This window comes from Argiope bruennichi, chromosome 10, assembly GCF_947563725.1.
Source record: "Argiope bruennichi chromosome 10, qqArgBrue1.1, whole genome shotgun sequence".
Lineage (NCBI taxonomy): Eukaryota > Metazoa > Arthropoda > Arachnida > Araneae > Araneidae > Argiope > Argiope bruennichi.
This window is the reverse complement of record NC_079160.1, coordinates 52,901,679-52,926,713: the sequence shown is the minus strand read 5'-3', so window position 1 is coordinate 52,926,713 and position 25,035 is coordinate 52,901,679. Positions and strand designations below refer to the sequence as shown.

The 25,035-nt window shown below is 27.2% G+C and overlaps 1 protein-coding gene across 1 annotated transcript in view; it reads left to right on the top strand.

Annotated features, from left to right (window-relative positions):
• The window catches only part of LOC129988990 (protein spire homolog 1-like), a 175,323-nt gene extending 150,399 nt beyond the window's left edge, over positions 1–24,924 (top strand). Inside the window, exons 4-15 of the mRNA XM_056097290.1 lie at positions 7,309–7,434; positions 7,776–7,844; positions 8,553–8,711; positions 10,934–11,020; positions 13,236–13,371; positions 14,823–14,926; positions 16,497–16,599; positions 17,388–17,542; positions 18,403–18,537; positions 19,677–19,778; positions 21,155–21,276; positions 22,669–24,924. Coding sequence (XP_055953265.1) covers positions 7,309–7,434; positions 7,776–7,844; positions 8,553–8,711; positions 10,934–11,020; positions 13,236–13,371; positions 14,823–14,926; positions 16,497–16,599; positions 17,388–17,542; positions 18,403–18,537; positions 19,677–19,778; positions 21,155–21,276; positions 22,669–23,161 — 1,791 coding nt within the window. The 3' untranslated portion in view covers positions 23,162–24,924. The remainder of the gene's footprint in view (positions 1–7,308; positions 7,435–7,775; positions 7,845–8,552; positions 8,712–10,933; positions 11,021–13,235; positions 13,372–14,822; positions 14,927–16,496; positions 16,600–17,387; positions 17,543–18,402; positions 18,538–19,676; positions 19,779–21,154; positions 21,277–22,668) is intronic.
• The last annotated feature ends 111 nt before the right edge of the window (positions 24,925–25,035 follow it).

Here is a 25,035-nt window from a genome sequence, read left to right as displayed (position 1 = left end):
TATTCGTGTTCCGGAATAAAATACAGAATAAAAAAGATTAAAAGAAAAATAAATGGTCGTTAAGAACATTAGATCTCATAGGTATTCGTTTCAGAACATGAAGAAATGAATGGCTTGGAAGGGGGGGAAAATGTGAATAAGTAAAGAAGCATCTGGTGAAAATGACCATTTTTTTTTTTATGTTGCAACTCTTTACCATATGTGCATTGATTAAAAGTATCGCGACTATCATTATTATACGATAGCGATAGAATTAGGTTTACATTAGGGATTGTGTATTCGCTTGTCTTCCAATATCGTTTTGGGAACTTTTTTTTTTTTTTTTTTTTTTCAGAGGCGAATTTCTGACTTGAAAGACTAGGCAGTTGCCTAGGATCTCAAGACTAATAAAGGAACTTCAAATTGATTCGGACTTTATTTTCCTAATTTCCAAATAAATAAGTGGTTCTGCTCCAGTATACGGCCTATGCCAAATTTTGCGATAAATTTGACGATAAACTGTTATTTCTGGTTATCCTAACCGGCCTCGTTGCTGTGCTTTTTCAGTTATAAGATCGCAAAGAGCATTTTGGTGACTTCTTGGCGAAAACAAATGGCGCCAATAGGCCGTATACGTGAGCTGCTCCAAATAAATTTAGGAAAAATACAAATTCAATGAATTATAAAATTTTAGGAATAATGTTAATATTTTATCAATAAAATTTATCTGTTTTCATATAAGTCTTGTTATGATCCTTCAGTTATTTGAATATCGACAAAGTCACTGCTTCAGTATTGTACAGAAAGAAACTTGGATGCCAAGTAATATGGAATGTTAACAGATTAATAAGAACTAATAAATTTTCACTAATATTATGATAAATAAAGTTGGCGAAGCAAAAATTAATCTATACTTATAATAAAGCTCAATGTGTGTGTGTGTGTGTGTGTGTGTGTGTGTGTGTGTGTGTGTGTGTGTGTGTGTGTGTGTGTGTGTGTGTGTGTTGGCGCTCTACAGGCCAGGTCATTTGACATACAGCTATCAAATTTGGTACATGTATACCTTAGAGGTCGGGAATGTGCACCTGGGGTCCCTTTTTTTGAAATTTTAATTAGAATTTTAATTATTAATTAAAAACTAACTTTCCCGCCAAAAAAATCTTCCATCTTCCCCACCGCCAACTTTTCCGCCAAAAAAATCTTCCATTTTCGCCACCGCCAAATGAGTAAGGCTTCCGATTTATTTTTCTCCCAACAGTAATGAGGCTAGGGTTAGTATATTTCGGCGGATTATTTCAAACGATTCTGTTTATTTTCTTAATGTTTGATGCATTTAAAATTAAACATTGTTAATTAATCGATCCTTCAGATTCATTCTGAAGTACTTTTGAATTAAAATAAAACAGAATAAAGGAAATTAAAAATTTCTAATCCGCATAGCGTTACCCCAACTGGCGTAGAAAAAAAATCACGTATTTGCGTTACGTAACTAGCGTTGAAAATTCACGCATGCGCTTTGTGTTGACGAATTATTATCAATGGATGCGGACTGGATTTAAATTTTTTTTAGGTTCGTTGCATGTTTTTGTAATTAAAATGTATTTATGTTAGTTATACATTTTTTGTATATGCTTATAGTTTTAAGGGCATCGTTTTTTAAGTAGTTTTTTTAAAACCTGTTTTAAACCGTCTATTTTAAACGATTCGTTTCATTTTCTTAGTGTTTGATGCATTTAAAAGTAAACATTGTTAATGAATCGATCTGCTCATGATGAATCTAAGAAAATTTTGTTGACAAATTCTTGAGATAATACGTAAATTGAAAAAGATATTCTTTAGTGCCCATAAAGTTTAAACGCTGAGTGACTCTATTTTCATTAATCAGATTATAAAAAAATTCTTTGTTTCAGTAAAAAATATTATTATATTAATTGCAGATTAATTCTTTCCACTTTAATTTAAAACATAAATTCTACGGGTGCTAACAGAAAATTAGAGAGATACATATTACGTTATGACTGAAGGCCTTTATAATATTATGAGTGAATTATATGACTATCAAAATTTGAAGTTTTAAAATATTTTGATGAAGAAGCTATTAAAGTAGGAATTGCATAAAATATTTAAATATAAAAATTTTAACGAACATTAAGATTGGCGAACCGGTTGGTCGACAAATTCTTGAGATATTACATAAATTAAGAAAGATATTTTTTTAGTTCCCATAAGGTTTAAATGCTCAGTGACTCTGTTTTCGTTAATCATGTTATTAAAAAAATTAACATTTATTGACGAACACGAACACACTGATATTCACCGTTACTCTGATTAGATGTTATAAAATCGGAATAGATAAACATAAACGTGTAAACAGCTGTTCGCCGGTTTCTATGGCAACACAGCTGGAAAGGGAAAAGAAGTTTCCGAAGAAAATTCACGCATGCGCATTGTTCTGATTGTTGTCATGACAACCACTTTCAACAGATGATTTAAATTATTTTTAGGTTAGTTACATGCTTTTGTAAGTAAATTGTATTTATGTTAGTTATATATTTTTTGTATATGCTTATAGTTTTAAGTACATCGTTTTTTAAGTAGTTTTTTTTAAACCTGTTTTCAATGATTTAAATTATTTTTAGGTTAGTTGCATGCTTTTGTAATTAAATTGTATTTATGTTAGTTATATATTTTTTTGTATATGCTTATAGTTTTAAGTACATCATTTTTTAAATAGTTTTTTTAAACCTGTTCTAGACCGATTATTTTAAACGATTCATTTTATTTTCTTAGTGTTTAATGCATTTAAAATGAAACATTGTTCATTAATCGATTTGTTCATGATGAATCTGAGAACATTTTGTTGACAAATTCTTGAGATATTACATAAATTAAGAAAGATATTCTTTAGTGCCCATAAAGTTTAAACGCTCAGTGACTCTATTATCAGTAATCATATTATTAAAAAAAATGCTTTGTTTCAGTAAAAAATATTATTATATTAATTGCAGATGAATCATTTACACTTTAATTTAAAGCATAAATTCTACGAGGGGTAACAGAAAATGAGAGAGATACATATCACGTTATGACTGAAGGCCTTTATAATATTATAAGTGAATTTTATGACTATCAAAATTTGAAGTTTTAAAATATTTTGCTGAAGAATCTATTAAAGTTGGAATTGCATAAAATATTTAATTATTAAAATTTTAACGAACATTAAGATTGGCGAACCGGCTGGTCGCCAAAGGCGGCTAGTATAAAATAAATAACACGTATTTAAAATGTGATATCCACCGATTATTAAAAGAGGAGCCTCATAATGTCACTGCCTAGGACCACAAAATACCTAAATCCTTCTTTGTATATCAAGTAAAAAAAAAAAAAAGTATTGTAATAAATAGAAGTAATAAAATTCGAACTCGAAATTTTAATGAGCACTTTTACTTTTTCAAATAGGAAAAACATATTTTTGAATGATGCCTGTCTATCTATCACTCTGTCAGTTTATGAACACGATAACAAAAATGCTTTTGACTTTGGTTGATGAAATTCAGTGATTACATGAAATTTGTATATTTCTATCAAATTTTAACTTATTTCATGTGATCTGTCTATTCGAATACAAGTAAATATGATAATTAAAAAAAAATCTAAAGAGCTAGTTGTTATAAAATTCAGTTCACAGTTTTCTCATCCAGTGTCCCAATATAAATGAATGTGATAACTAAAGTAGAGTTTACATTCAGCCAGGTACAATCCATCCAGCATGCGCAGAAACTGTACAGTAGCAAGTACTTGTCCCATCGAAACAAGCACTTGCTATTGTCTGCTCTTTCAGCGCATGCGCGATCTTACTGGAATCGTATAACTGGCTGAATGTAAACCCACCTTAAAAATGTGAAGATTTAGTTGGATAAAATTTGGTGAACAGTTTTCTCATCTAGTGTAGATGTGTAGCTAACTTAAAACTAAATCGGTCAAGAGTTTCTATTGGTTTTATATGCAGTCGCGTTAACTTAAAAACGCAGCAACTTGGATTAATGAAATTTGGTATTTGCATGCATACATCTTACTAAAATTCATGATGCATATCAAATTTTAGTTTCTATTAATTGAAAAATGCACGTACAATTTTCTTCACTGTATTATGCTGACAAGCACAGTTCTGTCACTCTATGAGAGCAAAAGGAAAGGCATTCTTTGCTTTTGCTATCATTCTTCCGCTTTACCGCTCTTTCATTCTGTGAGTAATAAAAATCTGAGTACTCATGGCGTTCACGGCCTCGCCCAATGTATACGATTTTCATGCTCGGAAGAAAATTATAATACATTTATTAGGAAGTATAAAAGAAAATTTCAAAGAGATCAATTCCGTTTCTTGCCTCATCCATTTCTTCTTGTTTTGAAATGCATGCCACCGAGATTAACATTCTTATGATCACTATTCATCATTACTTTAGTAATTATTTACTCCTCTTCAGCGCTGCGAATAGGAATATCTTAACTGTAACTACCGAATATTCATTTATTTTGGAGGAAGTGTTTTATTATTGGATTAACAATGTCTTTTCCAGTTTTGGTTTCATTGACTTGTTACTGTCAAATTTTTTCGGCGGGAGATCCCATGTCTTTGTTACTCTACAAGGGAATGCATATACAAGCTATGAAATTTTGCCTTTAAAGCTAAGAAAATGGCCTATAAAAGTAGTACGCAGCTATGGAAAGCAACACTACAATACAAGCAATACTAAATTTTTATAAGTCACGATTTTATTAGAAAATCATACTCTATTATTTTCTAACAAACGCAATGGATGTAGTCATCTATTCTTTTATTTATAACTTGCCGCCTTTGGCGATCAGCCGGTTCGCCAATCTTAATGCACATTAAAATATTTTAAAACTTCACATTTTAATAGTCATATAATTCATTCGTAATATTATAAAGGCCTTCAGCCACAACATAATATGTATCTCTCTAATTTTCTGTTAGCTCCCGTAGAATTTATGCTTTGAATTAAAGTGGAAATGATTAAACTGCAATTAATATAATAATATTTTTTTTTACTGAAACGAAACATATTTTTTAAAATATGAGTACTGAAAACAGAGTCGCTGAGTATTTAAACCTTATGGGCACTAAAGAATATTTTTCTTAATTTATATAATATCTCAAGAAGTTTTCAACAAAATTTTCTCAGATTGATTATGAACAGATCGATTAATTAACAATGTTTAGTTTTAAATGCATCAAACACTAAAAAAATAAACAGAATCGTTTGAAATAATCTGTCGAAAACATTTTAAGCCTTCAAAACCAAACATACAAACATACATTCAGTCACACATTCTCCTTTTATTATTGATAGAGATAGAAGTAAATTTGTTATATTTTTTCTGCTTTTTTTAACTTCCATTTGCCTAACGTGTCTTATCATGATAATTTAAACGTGTAAACGTAAAACGTGTCTTATCATGATAATTTCTTTCTTTGTAATATTTTAACACACAAAATTCCCTTACGAAACATTGCTGTACAAAAATTGCATTTGTCCTTGTGTACTTCAAGTCACGCTCGAAATCATAAATTTTGCCACATTCACCACGCTGCGGAGTCAAATTTTATTTTAGTCTGAAATATGATCATTCTCTACCGTAGAAAATATTCCAAGGTTCCTTAGTATAGACATATTTATGCGATATTTTATATTGTTTTCCCGAGACAAATATAAATACAAATCCAAGGACTGGCAAAAGTGAAATTTTATATTTCGTTTTTTAACCAATATTTTGTTGATATGTTTATATTTCTTTTTCTTTTATTTATCGCGTATCCCATTAACCCAGTTAACTAGCAGCTTAATTTGAAGCATATATTTTAGTAAATTTCTTTTTAATTATGTTAAATCATCAAGAATAAATTTAAATTTTTTTTAAAGAAAAATTATAGAAAAGTCATTGCAAATCTATTTTAAAATTTTTATTAGATATAAAAATATAAGTATTATTAAATTTTTATATAATTTTATATTTAAAAATAGCAATTATTATCTAATTTCTTGCATTACTTGCAAAAAATTTCAAGATGTTAGCACATTTTACTATTACGGTAGTAAATTGTGTTAGGTAAATATATTGATATCTTATAGACAAAGCGAAAATGAAATAATGGGAATTATTCTGTTTATTCACGAAAGTAAAATGTAACTATCCCATAAATAACTGGGCAATAATGGGTTAATATGTTTGCTGGTATTGATTTTCCTGTTTTAATATTGAAATTATAGATATTCCTTGTAAAATATGTTAGTGCAAATAAGAGATAAACTTGCTTTTTAACATTGTTTTTGTTGTTGTTATTCTGTTCACGAAGGAAATAATAAATGTAAGTATCCTCAAAAATTGTGTAATTTGTTTGAATGACTATTAAATAAACAATTAGTTCCTTGTATCAAAGTGTAATAATTAGAATTATTTAAAATGAGCATAGAATCTGTTCAATAATCCAAAATGCGCAAATCACTGGTTATTATTGTTGAGACACACTAATGTTAAATGAAATTATGGACTTCACTAAATATATCATATTTCTCGTTTCTTTCGATAACTTATTCATTATAATTAATCTTAAAATAAAAGTGTTATGTTTTGGGTATTCTTACAGAAAAATCATATTGATTAATTTGAATATCAGAAGTTAAATGTATAAAAAATGAATAATGTAGAAAAATACTTAGAATTAATTATGTTTTTATAACACTTTTTAATTTTCAAAAAAAAGTCTAAAAAAATACCCTTTCTGATATCCTGTTTGTTATTAAAATGTACACTCAATATCAATTTTTAAAAAGTTTTTTAGTTTCTCGTACCTTCTTACAGAGAAAGTATTGTAATCGTTAAAGTAATCGTAAATCGTTTTAAACCTCCCTCAGTTCGAAAAACACATTTTTGGAAAATGTCTGTTTGTCTGGATGTGGCAAAGATAACCCAAAAGTGCTTTGAGCAAGATGGATACAATCTGGTATATGCTCTTCATACCAAATTTGTAGATTACTATCGAATTTTGAGCAAAATCCGTCCGTCCATATATTCGAATTTGAAATGACATCAGAAATTTCGTGAAAAATCTTCTTGATAATGATTCCGCAAGTATAAGTGAACTTGCAATGAACATTTTTTAAGCACCTTTGAACCTTCCATTTGGACTTTCATACAGATTTTAATACATATTTAAAAGAAAAATTTTAAGTTGAACAATAAATGCTAGTCACTGTTTCTGTTTTTAATTCAAAACAGGTATGTAGTAACAGATATTTTCTCTTACAGCTATGTGCGAATCACTTGCCATGCCCTGAAGACGCCGACTGTCACTACAAAGCCGTATGCCGCGCACTGGTAGCTGAAATTTTAGAGCTCACGACGTTTTTAGAAAACATATCCAATAGGACAAAGGTAAGAAAATTGTCTGTTTATAAATGAAATGTATCATATTTTATACAATCTTCTCACTTCATTTGTATCTCAGCTAAAACACAATACAATAAAAATATCTTAACATTCCAAACATTTGAATGATTTATAAAATAGATGAAATCAGTGTTATGTAATCATTATTTTAAAAAATCTATAAATAATTATATCGCATGTTGGTCATAGTTTTATGGCGCCCAGATTCGCATTAATTTTATATATGATAGGAAACAACCTAAAAAATGAAACGTGTATCTTTCCTTTAATTTTTTTCAACTCATTTTTTTATATGTGTGATACATGGATTTTTTTTTGTTATACAGATTCTTACACGTGCGGAAGAAGATGAAATGGATAGCAGGACGTTAGAGAAACTTAGAATACAAGATTGGGTAAGAAAACATTTTTTAAATTAATGTTAATAAGCCTTTGTTTTGCTGATATGGTGTATTTAACTTTTTTTTTTTTTTTTTGAAGCTGTAACATTTTTTTTAAATTTTAGCATATTTTTTTGTGAAAAAGCTAAATTAATTTTTCAAGATAAAAATGGAATGCATTTGATCTTTTTGGCTACAAAGCTCGGATACATCTGAAATTATAATTCTTTTCGTTGACATGGACATTCCAATAGACATCCTATGTGGTATAATGCAGTGAAAGGGCTGATTGTTCCTATTAAAAATTCAAATAATTTAATAATAACTGTTTAATAAATTATCATTAATAGTGTAACCATAAAATAATTACCCCCTCCCCAAAGCATCCAAGATATAACAGAGTGATAATCATCTCGAAAATAACATTGAAGCTCCGATTGGAATCTTATGGACCATCAATCATCACTGACCTTGGCCCAACCCTTTTTGCAAGAGCTACATCTCCTCATCGGAATAGAGATTACTCGACCCCATACCATTACTAACACCCTAGGGAAGCGAGAACCCATTTAGTTGTCCACTTAAAATAAAGATAATGTATGAAGTTTTAGGTATTTTTGTTTCAGAAGTTTCAAAAATATGGATTATATAATATACATGTTATATAATTGTATTTCGGATTTACATCCGTTCCATTAGAAGATGCATTTGTTTCTTTCGTAGGCACGGTTATGGATGCAGGTAATCCATCAGCTCCGCCAGGGAGTAAAACTGAAAAAAGTGGAATCAGCACAATCACATTCTATTGAATATGCTCTAACTCCATACGAAATGCTTCTGGATGACATTCGATCCAGGCGGTACAAGCTTAGGCAAGTTATGGTAAGCAAAACTCTTATTTCTAGTCCCATTAATTTCATGCTAATAAATGTGCATTGAATATTGTTAAATAGTGAAAATTATTTTCTAAATTATGTTACTTCTACAGGTACATGATTTTCATGAGTGGTCAAAGTATTTATAACTCCATTTTCTTTATAAAAAAAAACATATTTTTATTAAGTATTGGCATTGTATGTAAAGAATATAAATTGAGTATATCGTTTCATGTCAAACATTTATTTACTTTTGAATATAAATGTAGTAAATGAAAACATACAATTATTTCGCCACCACCCCTTTTTTAAATATCACTGTATTAAATGAAAGCATACAATTATTTCATACCCCCCCATTTTGAATATTTCACATATTTCTCATTGAAAATAGTGTTGCAGAAATGTGGATTGTTTATTGAATTTATAAAATTAAATAATTTAAATTACTTACTATCTTTTACTTAATAATTATCAAATAATTGAAAAGTTTCCAATTCTGTATTTCATTAACGAATTACTAACAAAGATCAGTGCAAAATGTTTTCCAGTTTTTATCTGTATTCATTTCAAGGTTATATATCCCAATCTGATAGCAAACATAAAGTACAGCCGAATTTCCTGATATTTTTATTTAATAAATATATGATTGTCCAAGGGTGGATTTAGGTAGTACCTATTATGAGCATCTCTTTTAATAAGATGGATAGTTTACTTTCACGCCTCAACACATTTTTAACATGTTAATGATTTATTTTAGGTTAATATTTTTTATTTTGTAACTATGTATTTATTTTGATTCATCCAGACTGCCACACATCTGTGTTGTATATATTATTGTTTTGAGCAGATTTTCAATTAATAACTTAGTGGACATAATGAAACATTTAGAAATCGGACTGCTTATACTTGTAAAAGCATTAATGTTATCCTAGCATTTTATCTTTCATAGAGTTGGATTTTTTTTCCCTAACATTTATATTCCTTGTTGCCAAATTAATACTGTCAATCCACCTGCTTGCCACCCCTTCTCAGCCTTTTGGTTCTCAGCCTCATTAGACAGGCGGCTGTCTAATGTGTCTGGATGGAAATTCGCTTCTATGACTTCTAATGCAGTTTAATGAATAAATTTCATAATTTGTTGACAAAATGTCCCTGTAGTCTTTCTTTTTTACCTTTAATCAATTCTATTGTCTGTTTGCAGAAACAGAAAGTGTTTTTATATTATTAAAATAAAGGTTAAAATGACTCTTATTTTAAGAGTTATTTATTTTTGAAGAGATATTTACTACTTCTACCTTAAAGGTAGATATATTTACTACCTATTTATTTTTTACTTAGCAATATATAGAAATATTATGAAATTTCCAGTTAAAACAGAGTAGTATTATTGGAAATGAAAATTAATCTTTGAAAAGAACAGCAGGGGAAAAAAACAGGGGGGGGGGAAACGTGCATAATGAAGAATCCTTCTAAGTGCTGTTCTTAGTCACTGCGTATCTCTCTTATGCGCTTTCAAAAGCTGGATTCTGAAGCGAACAGTAAGATTTTGTTCAATTCCTTTTTCATTTCAGAATGCTTAATTGTTTACTTTATTTGATCTCAATTCTTTTTACTAGAAGACTTCTCATTAGCATATGTGTTCTTTGTCAAATTAACATTTGTATTATTCAGTGCAGTTATCTAAGTTTTATTAATTCTGTTTACCTAGAGTGCATTGAATATCGAATTTAAACAACTGCTTCTAACTTTATCTGGTATTACATACTGTTTACAATGCATATCTTTTATTACATTATTATTCATTACTTCTCTAAAAAATATCGAATTTTTTTACAGCTTATTTAAATTTTATCTATTGTATTTCCTGGTTGTTCAAAAAAATTATTCCATAAATTATTTTAATTTAACTTTTCTTTTTTCGGTATTATTATGAATAAATTCGTACACTTTTGGTTTCTGAAGTTGTCGTTTTAAGAATTATGTGCTATTTAACTAATTAAACTTGATAATACAGCAATTTTACATCGTTTTTCTAATAAATTCTAATGGAACAGCGATTATTTAAAAAATTTCCTAAATCAAAATATTAAATGTTTTGTGTAGTTTTTTAAGTATTTTTTTGTGGTTTTTTAAGAAATGCTTAACTTATGATTACTTGATTATATTATTTCTGAGTTGAATAACTTATTTCATTTTAAATTTAATTCTCTCTTTCATTTTTTTAAGGTAAATGGGGATATCCCACCTAGAGTGAAAAAGGATGCACATGCTCTGATTTTGGAGTTTATACGTTCTAGACCCCCTCTAGTTCCAGTAAGCTGTTTTTACAATATTACTTCTTATTCCAAATGCAGTATGTTATCGTTATTAGACTTTAGAATAATCTTATTTTATGATACCATCATTTCATTGGAAATTAAATAAAATTTTATCATCAAACTATTTCAATAAATAGATTTGAACTTTTTAAAATTTTAAATACAGAATATCCATTCTACATATAGCTGAATGGTTAACTTCGTGGCTATTAGAGACAGTTATTACTTTCTCATTGAAAAATGCTGCCATTGACTGGAAGAAATATTATTTTTGTTTTTGCTTGAGGCAATAAATATATTGCTAAAAAAATTACATCCTAGATAATTATGCTGTCCTCTTGCCTTATTTGTCATGTTTAAGAAAAAATGTTCTTAACACATCAACAATTTAGATTAAAAAAAAAAGCTTTTACATTTTGTGATTAAAATGGGTCCACTTATGAAATCTTGAATTTCTTTCTTGTAGTTAATCATCAGACACCTCAAAAGAATGCCATTCCTTAGGGTAGCTTTTAAAATTATTTAAAATAATGTTATTCAAAGTTTCATTACACATTTGGTTTTAATTGTAGAAGTATGAAATCTTTTTTTAAAATAATTCAAAGTTAGTCTTTTTTTTCTTTTTTTTCAAAGCATTGCACTTATTGATTTGTATATCTTAAAAATTATGTGGATTAATACTTATTTAGAAATGCCAGAATTTTGTTTCAAACACTGGAAATCCTGTATATTATTTCTATTATTTGATTAAATTTAATCATGTAAATCATTTTGGCGCATGTTCGAGAGCCACAAAATACCCTACAATATCGTTATGATATTGCCATGAACATTCAGAATATTGAGCAAAATCGTAGAGATATCATATAATATATTGCACTAATTGGGAAACATTGTAATTTTTTTTTCATTAAGCTATATATATTTGAGAGCATTGTTTTATATGTTGACTTTATTAGGATCTTATTTATAAACTAGCCGCCTTTGGCGACCAGCCGGTTCGCCAATCTTAATATTCGTTAAAATTTTAATAATTAAATATTTTATGCAATTCCTACTTTAATAACTTCTTCATCAAAATGTTTTAAAACTTCAATTTTTGATAGTCATATAATTCACTCATAATATTATAAAGGCCTTCAGTCATAACGTAATATGTATCTCTCCAATTTCTGTTAGCTCCCGTAGAATTTATGCTTTAAATTAAAATGGAAAGGAATAATCTGCAATTAATATAATAATATCTTTTACTGAAACAAAATATTTTTTTATAATATGATTACTGAAAACAGAGTCGCTGAGCGTTTAAACTTTATGGGCTCCAAAGAATATCTTTCTTAATTTATGAAATATATCTCAATAATTTGTCAACAAACTTTTCTCAGATTCATCATGAGCAGATCGATTAATTAACAATGTTTAATTTTAAATGCATCAAACACTAAGAAAATAAACAGAATCGTTTAAAATAATCGGTCGAAAACAGGTTAAAAAAACTACTTCAAAAACGATGTACTTAAAACTATAAGCATATACAAAAAATATGTAACTAACATAAATACAATTTAATTACAAAAACATACAACTGATCTAAAATTAATTTAAATCAGTCCGCATCCGTCAACAATCAGAATACAATGCGCATGCGTGAATTTTCAACGCCAGTTACGGTAACGCAAATGCGTGAATTTTTCTACGCCAGTTGGAGTAACGCTATGCAGATCAGAAGTTTTTAATTTCTTTTATTCTGTTTTATTTTAATTCAAAAGTACCTCAGAATGAATCTGAGAGATCGATTAATTAACAATGTTTAATTTTAAAGGCATAAAACGTTAAAAAAAATAAACAGAATCGTTTGAAATAATTGGCCGAAAAATGTTAATCCTAGCCTCATTACTGTTGGGAAAAAATTGAACCCTTACTCATTTGGCGGTGGGGAAAATGAAAAGATTTTTTTGGCGGGAAAGTTAGTTTTTAATTAATAATTAAAATTCTAATTAAAAATTCCAAAAAAGGGACCCCAGATGCACATTCCCGGCCTCCAAGGTATGCATGTGCCAAATTTGGTAGCTGCAGGTCGAACTGGCCTGTAGAGCGCCAACACACACACACATTGAGCTTTATATATAAGTATAGATAATGCTACATGTTTAGTAAAATCTACTTGATTGCATTCTTTTGTTGTATTCACTTAAAATTCGATTTTTCAGGTATCAAAAAGAAAATTACCTCCCACTCCTCCTAGGCAGCTGTCTTTATACGAAAAATTAATGGCTTCCATCAAGCAACAACACAAATTAAAGCCAACAGTTCCGTCAAATGGCGACTGCACCAATAAAAGAAAAAGTATGAATCTTTAATATTATTATATGATAAAAGGGCTGAGTTTTCTTTGCCCTTATATTGTGCTACAAATTAGTTCATTTATAAGTAATATTTCATTCAGCTTATTGCTTTATTTGTTATTATTGTTAGTAGCTCTAAAATAAAACTTTGTCATATCCAAATACCGTATGGTGCGTTTTGTATTTATATGTGTATAATATAGAAAACTGAGTAAGTATTTTAGAGATCTCTTAATTTTTTGGGACTATAATATGATATAGTTGTACAATTTTGGTGACAGGATTTCATACAAAATTTCATTTATTTAGACCATTGCATTTTGAATGCCATTATGTCATTAAAAACATTATTTTGTTTTTATACATGTGACTCACGAAGTTTAAAATCGTCCAACTAAGTTTGAACCCAATCATAACTACTATTAACGTTCATGCAAATAAGTCATACCGACTTCTTTTGAGTTTTCTGTTCTGAAATTAATTTAATTTTAATATATTTTTTTTCTGTTCAAATTTTCTACATTGTGACTTATTAATTAATTTTATTTAAGCCTTAACATGGTGTCTTTTATATTTTTCTATCTGAATGAATTATAATATTATACATTTTCCTGTTTTATTTTCATACTGTTTTAAGAATTGCTATAAAAAATGTACATAAAAATTTTTGTTTGAAATTGTATAATGGAGTTAGAAGCAGTGTATTTGGAGCCAAAATGAAGCTTTTAAGTTATACATGTCATCTGTTTTAAAAACTAATCCCTTGTGATGCTTTCTAAATGGTAATATAATATGAATGCAGTATTTAATTATAAAAAAAAAAATTGAGAGAATCTGTAAAGATACTGTTTAATTTTAAAACTGTATTGAGAAAATCTGTAAGATATATTGTAAAATAAAGTAAAATTTGTGTTACAACTTTTGTGATTCTCCAAAATTATTTAAACTAAAATATAGAAAGCAACTGAATTGAAATGCATATTGTGGTAATTATCATAAGATTTTTTGTTACGAGCATGTAGTATATATGGGAAATTCTACTCCTTAGATTTGAATATAAAATATTTGATAGATACTAAAACAGTGGTCAGTTGCTTATATTTTTAAACTTAAAATATCTTCAAAAATTATTCTGACTGAAATGAAAAGAAAACTAACTCGATTCTACGATTAAATAATTTATTATCTCAGATATCTAAAACATATGTTCTTTATTTTAAAAAAATAATGCACAAATTACAATAATAGCCAATTGCTTTCTCAAAGTAGTGTTGTTGTTTTTTTCAGTTGTATTAAAAGTAGTAATTATTTTTCTCATAAAAATAATGCTATTAAATTGAATTTGTTTTTAACAACCATAAAAAAAAAGGTGTTAATAAGGAAAGTTTTTTTTATTTTTAAATGCAACTTTTTAAATTTATAATAATTATATTTATTTCTGTTTATTTTCAGTTGAGACTTCTCGAACAAAGTTAGAAGAAACAGATGAAACTCCACAACCTCAGAGAAGACTTATTAAAGCAGATATAAACCTGGGTCTATCATCTAGTTTTGAGGTATTACAATAAGAATTTTTGTATTGATTTATTTCATCAGTAAAAAATATATAGAGGAGCTTTGTAAACTCAAACTGCACTTGCTCCTCTTCAAATGTCATTTGATATTGCAATATTAAAAATTATAAATCATGATTTAAAAAAATTGTTAAATATACTTTGAAATGCTCAGTATGCTTACTGGAAGTAGAAACTTTTCTAACATTTATTTATTTAAAGATTTTAAAATATGCATTTAATTTAGGGATGAATTTCATTTTCTCAGTGTACTAATTTTAAAGGGAGTTAACTAAAATGTATACTGCTTGAATTTAATTTAGGTTCTCTGCTGAAAAAGAAGCAAATTATTGGTTATTCATATGAATTTTTGTTTAAACTCCCTATCAAATAAAAATGATTGGCACATTCCAATTATAAAAAAGTCTTAATCATTTGCTATAGCCATTTTGAAAATATGTTACTTATAATCTTCTGGTTTTAAATTTGTACTCTGGTTTATATCAAAAGTAAAACTGCCTTCTACAGAAATGAAAAAAAGAAATAAAAAGTACTACAACATCCATTGTTCTTGATAACATTTATCATTCCATTGTTATCGGAAAAAAAAATTTCTTTGCATGAAAAACAGAAATATATAATTTATCTATGTCAGTAAATATAATCCATATTCATTTATTTTTATGGCCTCTGTGATAAATCACCAAAAAATGCAAATTCTTTTCTGTTTGACGATTGGTAATTTGATGTTGAAGATCTTGGTATAATCTGGAGTCTAAATAAACCCGGGGGTCTGAAAATAAATGAATACAATTTAATTAGTTAATATGCAGATGCAGTAGAGTGCTTGAGAAATATACCAATATTTATTTTGTAACAAAATTTCCATGCTGATTCTGCATAATATTGGATAAGTACTTTACAAGTAGGATAACTTTAGTAGCAGTTGGAGAGATATTCTTGTGCATTAAATCTTATAATTATCAACTGATGAATTATTCAGACTTGATAACTAATAATTTATGAATCATTTGATTATTAATTAAAACACATATAGTTAAATTTCATTGATGTATGGCCTTTAATGTCTTCTACATTTAGTTTCTATGTGTTCTTAAATATTACATACTCCTATCAACACCCCTAGGGTAAATTAATATGATGAAAATTTTTAAGTAATTCTTATTTTGTTATATGTGTCTCACAAAATACAAGTCTGTTTAAAGTAGTTTCTCAATTTATAAATGATTGATGCATTTTTAATTTACTTTTTAAAATGCATTTTTTGAAATTTTCTTTCGAACCTGTTTGAAATTGATACTGAAAACCAAATTTTGAATTATTATAAATATTAATTTGGCTTTATTATTTAATATACATTATTTTTAGCTGTTGTGATTTTAATACAAGAATTTTCAAATAAGTTTACATTAATAAAGTGTTTGATTCCAGTTGTGATTAACATTAAATTATGTACTAAATACAATTGTATTAGGTATTAATTATATACTAAATGTTATTGTATTATGTATGAATTTTGTACTAAATATTAATAATTAATTTTTATCTCTAGGATTTAGATGACATTCCTCAGACACCACCAGAAGAACATTTATCACTTCCTATGCAGAATGAAAATAGAAAATCTTGTATAGTTCGTAGTAATAGTCAAATAGGTATTGTAAAGTTTTTATTTGTTAAAAATAAAAGATTATAATTAAATTATTGAGTTTCATAAAATGTTTATAAAAAAAGATGAAGCCAACCGATTCCCTGTTTTGAAAATTAATAATTTTTTTATACATATAAAGAAATGCATTAAAATATTCTTCTTTGAATGGAGATTGAATTGTCCTCATTTTAATGATTTATGACATCTCAGACAACAAATATTTCATAAAATAAATGATGTAGATAATTTAGCATTCAAATTTTTTGTTGTTATTATTTAGAAAAGATTATACCTTTTCTTCTTATTTTTGATACAGAGCATGGCATTCTTCCGCATTTTAAAAATACATAGAATGTATTAAATTCGCATCCTTTCGCTATGAATTACCAAAAAACAATTGGAAATTTCTTTCACTGTTCTGGTTATTCTTTGCATTATTTTTTGTTTGTTTGCTGTGAATTTGAATATTGTAAAATTATTTAATCTAAAAAAAACGACTCTGTTAATTCTTAGTATTGAATTTTTTGTAGTATAACGTTATTTTTTAATAAACTTTTTTTCAAATCATAAATCATTTTACCCTTATTAAAAAACTTTGAGTCTCAGTAAAAACCTGAGCAATTACAATGCCAGCTACCTCCTTCAATATTTGAACTAGGAATTTTTTTTTTTTTTTTTACCTTTTAATTTATCAAATTTATTTCTTAAAGAAATCATACCTATATATTTGTTCTTATATAAGATATAAAAATTATATATTATTTACTTCTAAGAATATTCTATTGTTTTCAGAAGCTATGTCTAGAGCCGAAAGGAGGCATAGTATTAGTGTTTGTGAGTCACCCCCAAGATCCGGAGATCAAACTCCACAAGAAGGCATTGATCCACACTTCTCAGGTTTCTATGAACAGTCTAGTCAGGCAGCAAGGTCTGATTATTGGAAATCTGTAAGTTGTGCATGCTCATTTCTTTAATCATTGTAATAATTGTGATAGTAAATAATACACAGTTATGTTAATTAAAACAAGAATTTCTTTAGAAGGAAAAGTAATTATATACATTTTCTCTCCATCCTCCTTCTCAAAAGGCCTCATAAATAAATAAAATTAGTGGTTTTACATAATGTAAAATGTTTCATATTTTCTAAAAAAACTCTTGATATTATTTTCAAATGTGGGGAACTGCATATTAATAATATGCAAAATTGGTTCAAATGAGAAATTTTTAAAAAGTTTTGGCATAGCATTTATATTGAAAAAATGCAATAAATTTTTATTTATAATTACCTTTCCATTGATAGTTGTTTGACTGGGATTTTTCTGATTTTACAGTTTATCCCAATATTGTCACTGATTTGATATTTTGTGCTAAGTCATCTTTTAAGAAAATATTGCTTTTAAAAGAAATCTTGAGCAATATATAAAATTTTAATTTTGAATGTTACAGTTATTTTATATGAGCATGATTTTTTGTGCATTATGCATGATCTCAATAAAAAGGAACATTGTGTAAATGAGTTTTCATTGTTATGAACTATTATAAATAAAACTATCATCCTGGTTATAAATGTAATTGGTTTAATTCATAAAATATAAAATTTTATTATAAATATGTCCCATTTTTATTTAAAAAATTAATATGATAATGTTAGTCTGAACTTAAACGCCAAGTTAAAAAATAAGAAAGCAATTCTGATCAGGATTTCACTTAGAAAATAGCTATTACATACAGCACAGTACTATTCTCGAATGAAATATTAACTTATTTTCAGTATTTTCTTTTCTGATTTCTGCTATTTTTTCTTTAGTCTCAATGGCAGTCTCTTGAATGCCTCTCTTTGACTCTTGAAGAAGTGGTTCATATTCGAAATGTTCTTACTAAAGCTGAGCTGGAAAGTCTAATAGTTGATCCAGTATTATATGAAGATATTCGGAAAGGAAAGGTATGGACTCACTTTAATATTTTATTTCTTCTTAAATTATCATTTGGCAAGTACTAGAGTTAATACTTGCCAAATACTTGCATACAATATACTTTGTTAACTCTAAGTTATAGTTTTTATCTTTTCAAAGACCCTGCATACTAAGTATCATTAGATATTATACCATGTAGAGAATATTTAAGCTCTGTTTAAAACTTATTTAATGTTTTTTAATGGGTTTTTTTGTTGTTGTTGTTGTCATTCCAGCATTGGTTTGATTTTTGTAGAGCCTCATTTTAGGAAAGTATTTAAGCTCTTTGTTAGTATTGATACAAATGAACCATTTTCTGAGAAAATTATCATTTGGTTGTTTTCTTCCTTAATAAAACTTGCTTATTTTCAGCATCTCCTTTTGCCTTATATGGAAATTTTGCATAATTAAAGCCGTAAATTATCAAACATAGCTTCATTTTGTCTTTTGGTTTTGGGTTTTATGAGTAAAGAAAAAATATCAACTGAAATTTAAAATTCAAATGATTATAACATATGTTTAGAAGCAACTTTTATGCATGCTTTTAATTCATATTTCAATTGTAATTTGTTATATACCACCTATAGAGATGGATATGATTTCTCTTATGTCATCAGGTTATAACATACTTCAAATCATAGCTAGTATCTAATATATAATATGGTATAAGATTTACTTTGTTTCATAGTATTAAATATTCTATTATTCTTCCCATAATTGTGATGCTGTGATGCTATTTTTTAGAATTGTATTTTTAGTAAGATCTACTTATACTTATTACAGTACAAGTACAATTTATAGTTTTTACTCATTTTTCTTAAACTTTGTTCCGAAATCTTTTGTTCGTGTGGCCTTTATACAAATAAATTCGTGATTGACTTGTAAATAATTTTTGATAGCACATTTATGCATTTTAACTATTGCAGTTGTACAAAAATAATTATTCAGTTAAAGTATATGATGCAATACATAACTAAAACTGTTTTTAATGTTATGCTTTTTATAAAATGATGGTTTCTGGACAGATTTTCTTTTTCATACTTTTCATATAGTATAATTCATTTTTGTTTTAGTTTCTGAAACAAAGCACATGATTAATCTTTTCTTTCTCTCGCTTGCATTTTTTCAGGTGTGTTTTACTTGCAAACAAATTAGATTTTCTTTCTTTGGACCATGGGGTGTTAAATGCAAAATGTGTGAAAGAACAGTGTGTGATAAATGCAGTAGCAAGGTAATATTTTATTCTCATATTTGTAGTATTATTAGTAATTTTTGCAATACTCCAAAGGTATCCTTAATTATATTTCAAATTGTAATAATTAAAACATTGGTGAGGATGTTGTCTACATAAAATTTTGCAGGCAAAAAGGTGCAATATATAAATGTACGATTTGGACAGCCTATAGCATAAGAGAAAGCTTTAATTTTTTATTGAAAAGTAGCTGTTTCTTGTCTATAAATGGTAAAATTATTTTGTAGACTTATATTGCTTGTAACTATTTAGATTTTTAAAGAGTAATTGTTACAAATTTGAGAAATTACTATTGATTTCGAAACTATTGGGACCATTTTTAAATGTGAAATAATTTTTTCTCCATATGTATTTCAAATTACTCTGTAGATACAAATGTGAGAAAATTAATTTGGAGAAATCCTGTTTATGATAAAATAATTAATTAAATTTTAAAAAGGTATAATTTTTATGTAATTTTGATCATCAATAGGGTATTTAAAATTGTTATTTAAGCACTTCTTTTAGTAGGAAATTCTCCTCAGTTTTAAACATGTATTCAGTTTTCAAAAAATTCCATTTTAAAGTTTAATCATAGCATTATACAGAAATGTTAAAAATTTGATTATTCTTTAAAATACTGGCAAATTTTCTTTGCAATGCTGATATTTTATTATTTATTAGGTCTTGCCTTCATAATCCTCTTTCTTAAAATCTATGAATTAAAAATTTCATATGCTGAGAAATAATAATGAATTTCCTTCATTTTTTGCAATTGTGAAATTTAAATTTCGAAGGGATAAATATATATTTAATTTTAAATACAATATCAAAATTGCTTCTTTGATTTAGTACATTAAATTTTATTTAGCTTTGTTTTGTTTGTATTGACATTCTAAAAATCAAGCATTACTTGAATTGAAACTTATATCCTGTGTATAATCAAGAAATTAAGTGAATTTGTGAAAATATTTATGTGAATTATTTCACATATTTTTTTAAGAAATGAAACTTATTTTATAGAATACATTACTTATTTATTGCATACTATGGGTTTTCTGAAGACTTTTTACTTTTTATAAAATGTTTTTGTAAGAGAAAAAGGAATAAACCATTTATGTTTTATATTTCAAATATTGCGATAGTATATTATATAGTTGCAGCAGATATTTGTTTTTAAATCTTTTATTATTTTTTTATAAATTTTTCCAATTATAAAAAACAAAAATTTTAAATATATTTCTTTATGTATAAATTGCTTTGGTGTAAGACCACTTGCTATATATCAATACCATTTGCTTCATAATTTATCAAAGGAAACCTGACTAAGGAAGTTATACTTGAAAAGGCAAATTCAATTTCCTCTATCATTTCAGATGCGCATTCCCACTGAACATTTTGCGAGGATACCAGTCTATATGTTGAGCCCTACACCCAGTCCTCCTCCTGAAGAAGAATCTAGTCACTCCTTTTGGAAGTTTTCTGATGTGTTCGGAAAGTAAGCAAAGTTTGTTATATAAGTGTGCAAAGGCTGATTAGAATCAAAAATAAAAAATAATTTTTATAAATTAATCTTGAAATAAATGTGTACATGAACAACTTCAAATCAGCTTTAGATCTTTAGATGCAATATATAGAATTTTTTGTATGTGTTTTTATTCATTATATGCCCAGGCATTGTAAATTAGGCATTAATGTATGCTTTTAAAAATGTGTAATACAATATAAACCATTTGTTCTTGTGGCAATTCCAAAAAGTTGTCCATATCTTTTTATATTGGGAAAACATGTAGTGTTAAAGAATAATTTGCATGTTGTTTGCTTGTGATAGTTAAATATCCATTGATAAAAATACTGTATTAACATAAAAAGTTCAGCAATATTGTTAGGTTATCTTCATGATATTGCACAATACTTATTATAGTGAACAGCATGTGGAGATATTATACAATATTTTTTGCTAGTAATCCTAATAGTTTGCTTGTCTTAAATATCTGAAAAGCTGTTTGAACAATTAAATGTCTAATAAATGAATAAGAAAGTAACCAGAGTCAGAAATTAACTTTGAAATATATTCACAATTTAAAGAGATATTTGATTACAATATGTGTAAATTACTTATATAACTATCAATATTTTATATACTTAAGTCCTAAATTATAGTATAAGGTTTAGCTTGCTTCATTTCCTTGCAGGGTCTTTTCTTTTTTCCTAAATTTGAACGATTAACTTACATCTACTTTTAGATGTTTTAAATCACTGAAACAAAAGAAAAATGTTATGAAAATATATCTATAAAAATAAAAAAGAATTTAAAAAAAATAGTGGTGGAGTAGTTCAATAATTTCATTGCATTTAATTTTTTTTTTAAACTTACAGCATTTGAAAGAACTATTGGGCAAAAATGAAGTTGATCAAACGAAGTTGAAGTTTATCAAATGAATACAATTGGTAAAACTTTGAATTTTAAGATGGTTAAAAAAAATATTTCTTTTGGAGTGATTTCTTCTGAAATTACTATAGAGAAAAGGCGAAATTTTAGTTAATTTATAATTAATTGACTTTTGCACTTTGAAAAGTAGACAGCTTTCTTTCTTGTTTTAAATAATAAATGTGTAAAATTATTGAATTCGACCCCTTAGCTTAGGAGGAGATATGGAACCTACATAAGTGTATTCAAACCTGCCAATAAGGACTTTTATTTCTATTGAGAATATATTTTTTAAATATTTCTTTTGATTTATTTGATACCATAATTTTTCATTTCTGCTCATCCCCTTATTCTGAATTGATTTTTTTTTTATTGTTCTGCCACCAAATTAAAAATGTGTGAGTTTGTTTACTTATATAGATTATGTTGCATATGTTTAAAATATAATTTTTCCCCTAGGTCAGAAGTAAAAGAAAATATCGAAACCACTCCCAAGCTGTCAAGGCAAAAGACTACAGTCGAGAATGGTTATCCAAAGAGAAAATTGCAATTTAGGCATTCTGAATCTGTGCAGGCGATTGCCACCAAAAAAGGCAGGAATTCCCTACCTCCAACATCATCATCCAAACAAAAACGACCCCCTCTACAACGATCCAAGACTCTAGTCGCTCCAGAAGCTGTTACTTCAAAAAGTAGTTCATCTATTGATGACAAAATGAAAGGACCTTTGGTAGCTGTGTGCCGTGAATGCAAAGTCATGGTATGCAACATCATAATGGCCAGTCAGGACAAGGTGAGCTATGATCAAAAGAGGCGTAAGAATTCCAAAACCTGGCCTCAGAAAAGAGGGTCCACCAATACCTCCATGTATATGGATACAGTTACAGAAACACCACCTTCATCGCCTGATGATATTTTTGCTTCAGATTCTAGAAAAAAATTAACTCCATGAAACAATTATTTATGAATGTGTCATGTTATTGAACTTATACATGATATATAATATAGGACGCTTCTGGAGTTTCGCCTATCAATTCTGAATATAGGTTGCTGCATTTATTAAACAGACTGCATTTTTTTATTAAATTATTTATAGCCTTAGCTTGTTGAACCTTGTACAAAATTGAATCATATGTCTGATATAATATGATATAAAAACAGTATCGGTGAATTATTAAAAACTCCTCTGCAATCCTTTTTTATAATTGTGTATAGCTGGTGTAGAAGGATTCTTGAAGTTTAGGTACGTTGATATGCAAAACTCTGCGATGAATATTACTGTGTGATACAAGACTTATGCATTTGCATGAGTTGTAACAAAATTGTTTGTGCAGTGCACAATCTATGCTGCAAATTATGCACAAAAACTTTTTGTGTATAGCATTTTCCTAGAAATTCAATATTATCTTTGTTAAATATAATTTTTTAAAAATAACTTGATTCCAGCTGACAGTATTTCTTTTTTCTTTTTATCATTGAAAGTTGTTTTTTTTTTTCCTACAAATATATCTTCTTTTGATTTTGTGTAAATAAAATAATGATAATTTTGAGTATAATTATGAATATTCATTCATTTGTTAATACTCAGTCGCAGCTGTGATGTAAATCGATTTTGATAAATCAAGATATTTTCTGTTATTTTAATATAACTGATTGTTAGTATTAAAAATGAAAGTATTTGTTGTTTTTTTTATTAATGCTTAAGTACTTGGAGTTATTTTTTAAATTATTAGATTGCCCAGTTATATTATAGAATTACTGTTAAATCTTTTGAATATATGTACATTTACGAAAGAATTGTGATATAATCATGCATTTTATGATGATGCTGTACGTATAATTTGTACATAGCAATTTTATGCCCTAAAACATTTATTTATAGTACATATTAATAAATAATACACTCTTATTATTGATGAAATAATATTCCGTTCTGGATATTCAATGAGGTTCTAGCATTTTCAATTTAAATTTAAAATTAATTATTTTTGGATTACTGCTTGACGAATGCTTTCCTTCATTCAAATTGGCACTTTATTTAAAACTTATTATTTTAATCCGATTTTGTTTTGGGAATTAAATTTCATTTTGAAGGACTTATAATCTGATAATTCAGAACTAACAAGGTTTTTAAAAAAATTTAAGTCTGATTTATTATTTTGGAATTTCAAAAATACTTGTTGAAGTATTGCAGAAGATAGAATTTTTGAACAAAAATCATTTGTTTATTTCAATCGTACTTTTTTTTCAAGAATTCAAATAATAATTCATTATCATGATTAATTTTTTTCATCCTTGTTTATTAATTGTTTTTATTATCTTTTCTCCATAATACGTTTTCCTCTTAAAATTGAAAATTTTAACTGGGATTTTTTTGTTTTAAAAATCTTTAAGGAAAACAGATTTTTTTTTTTTTTTTTTTGTTATCAAAATAACAGTTTGTAACCTGTAGTTCAGTTTTGGGTGTTTCTTCAAAAGGGAAAGGTTTGTCTGAAGTCAAAAGTGATTGGTTTAGATCTATAAGCTCTTTCAAATTCAGCTTTCTGTATATATATTTTTTTTTTGTGCTACTAGTACCTTAATTGCGATGACTTGTATATATCTGTATAGTATAAGGTACTGCATATAAAGCTACTTAAAATGTACAGTTAATATATTGTATACTGTTGTTTTATGTATGTAATAAAAACAAATTATCATTTGTCTCCTTTTAAACTGAGTGTAGTATTTTCATTTTGATTTTTTATACATTTTTTTAATGAAATTTAATGCTCTGAAAATTTTCAATCCTATATTTTATAAGTTTCTTAGAAAGTGATTTTGATA